The sequence below is a fragment of the Myotis brandtii genome, unplaced genomic scaffold (assembly GCF_000412655.1).
Source record: "Myotis brandtii unplaced genomic scaffold, ASM41265v1 scaffold1020, whole genome shotgun sequence".
NCBI classification, from domain to species: Eukaryota; Metazoa; Chordata; class Mammalia; order Chiroptera; family Vespertilionidae; genus Myotis; species Myotis brandtii.
Window position 1 is genome coordinate 31,566 of NW_005353406.1, and position 764 is coordinate 32,329.

The following is a 764-nucleotide window of genomic DNA, read 5'->3' on the forward strand; positions in this document are numbered from 1 at the left end:
TCCGGGAGTCCTGCTCCCTGTGCGGAGCTCCCATCCGGTCCTGCTGTCGGCCTCCCCTCAGCCCTCTCGGGCCGGAATCGGGGACCCCCACACCCCACCCTCCCCTCCCCTCGGTGCCCGGCAGCAGCACAGAAACTGCCACCTGGGACCAGTGCCTCTCGACCTCGGCAAACGTTTGTTGACTGAATGTTAGATCAGGAGCTGGCCCAGGAAGTGTCACGGGGCGTCCGCGGGCCAGCCAGGGTGGGGCCTTCTGAAGGGCTGGGGGCCTGAGTCAGCCCAGAGGGGCGTCTGATCCCAGTGCCGTCCTGTGTCCCTCTCCAAGGGCCGGTCCGTTGGGCTCCCCGGGCCTTGGTTTTCCCATCTGTGTAATGGGAGTGGTGGCCGGCGAGGCCTGGAGTGGGGCATGTGGTTTGTGGGGCCTGACCCGGGTGCAGCCAGGCCCTGCTCCCTGTTCCTGGGGACCCCAGGACCTCTGGTGTTCTCCGGCTCCCCACAGATGTTTGGGCGCTTCCTGAGTGCTGGGCTTTGGGACAACCCGGTGAGAGGGCGGAGTCCTGGGGCTGGGCGCTGGGAAAGGGGTGGCTTTCGGTGGGTTGTTGGGGGACTCGGGACCCCCAGTGTGGGGCTGAGGTACGTGGAGCCATTGGACGGGAAGCACCGCTCTCTCTGGGGTCAGGGAGGGTCAGGATCGCGTCCTGGCCATGGAGGAGGCAGGAGGCGGCCCCCGTGCAGCTCTGATGGCGGGGGGGGCGGGGGGAGGG

The 764-nt window shown here is 68.3% G+C and overlaps 1 protein-coding gene across 1 annotated transcript in view; it reads left to right on the plus strand.

Moving 5' to 3' along the window:
- LOC102251050 (RAC-alpha serine/threonine-protein kinase) overlaps window positions 1-764 on the plus strand; it is a 15,418-nt gene that overhangs the window by 464 nt on the left and 14,190 nt on the right. Inside the window, exon 2 of the mRNA XM_014535715.1 lies at window positions 500-541. Within this exon, the coding sequence (XP_014391201.1) occupies window positions 500-541 (42 nt within the window). The remainder of the gene's footprint in view (window positions 1-499; window positions 542-764) is intronic.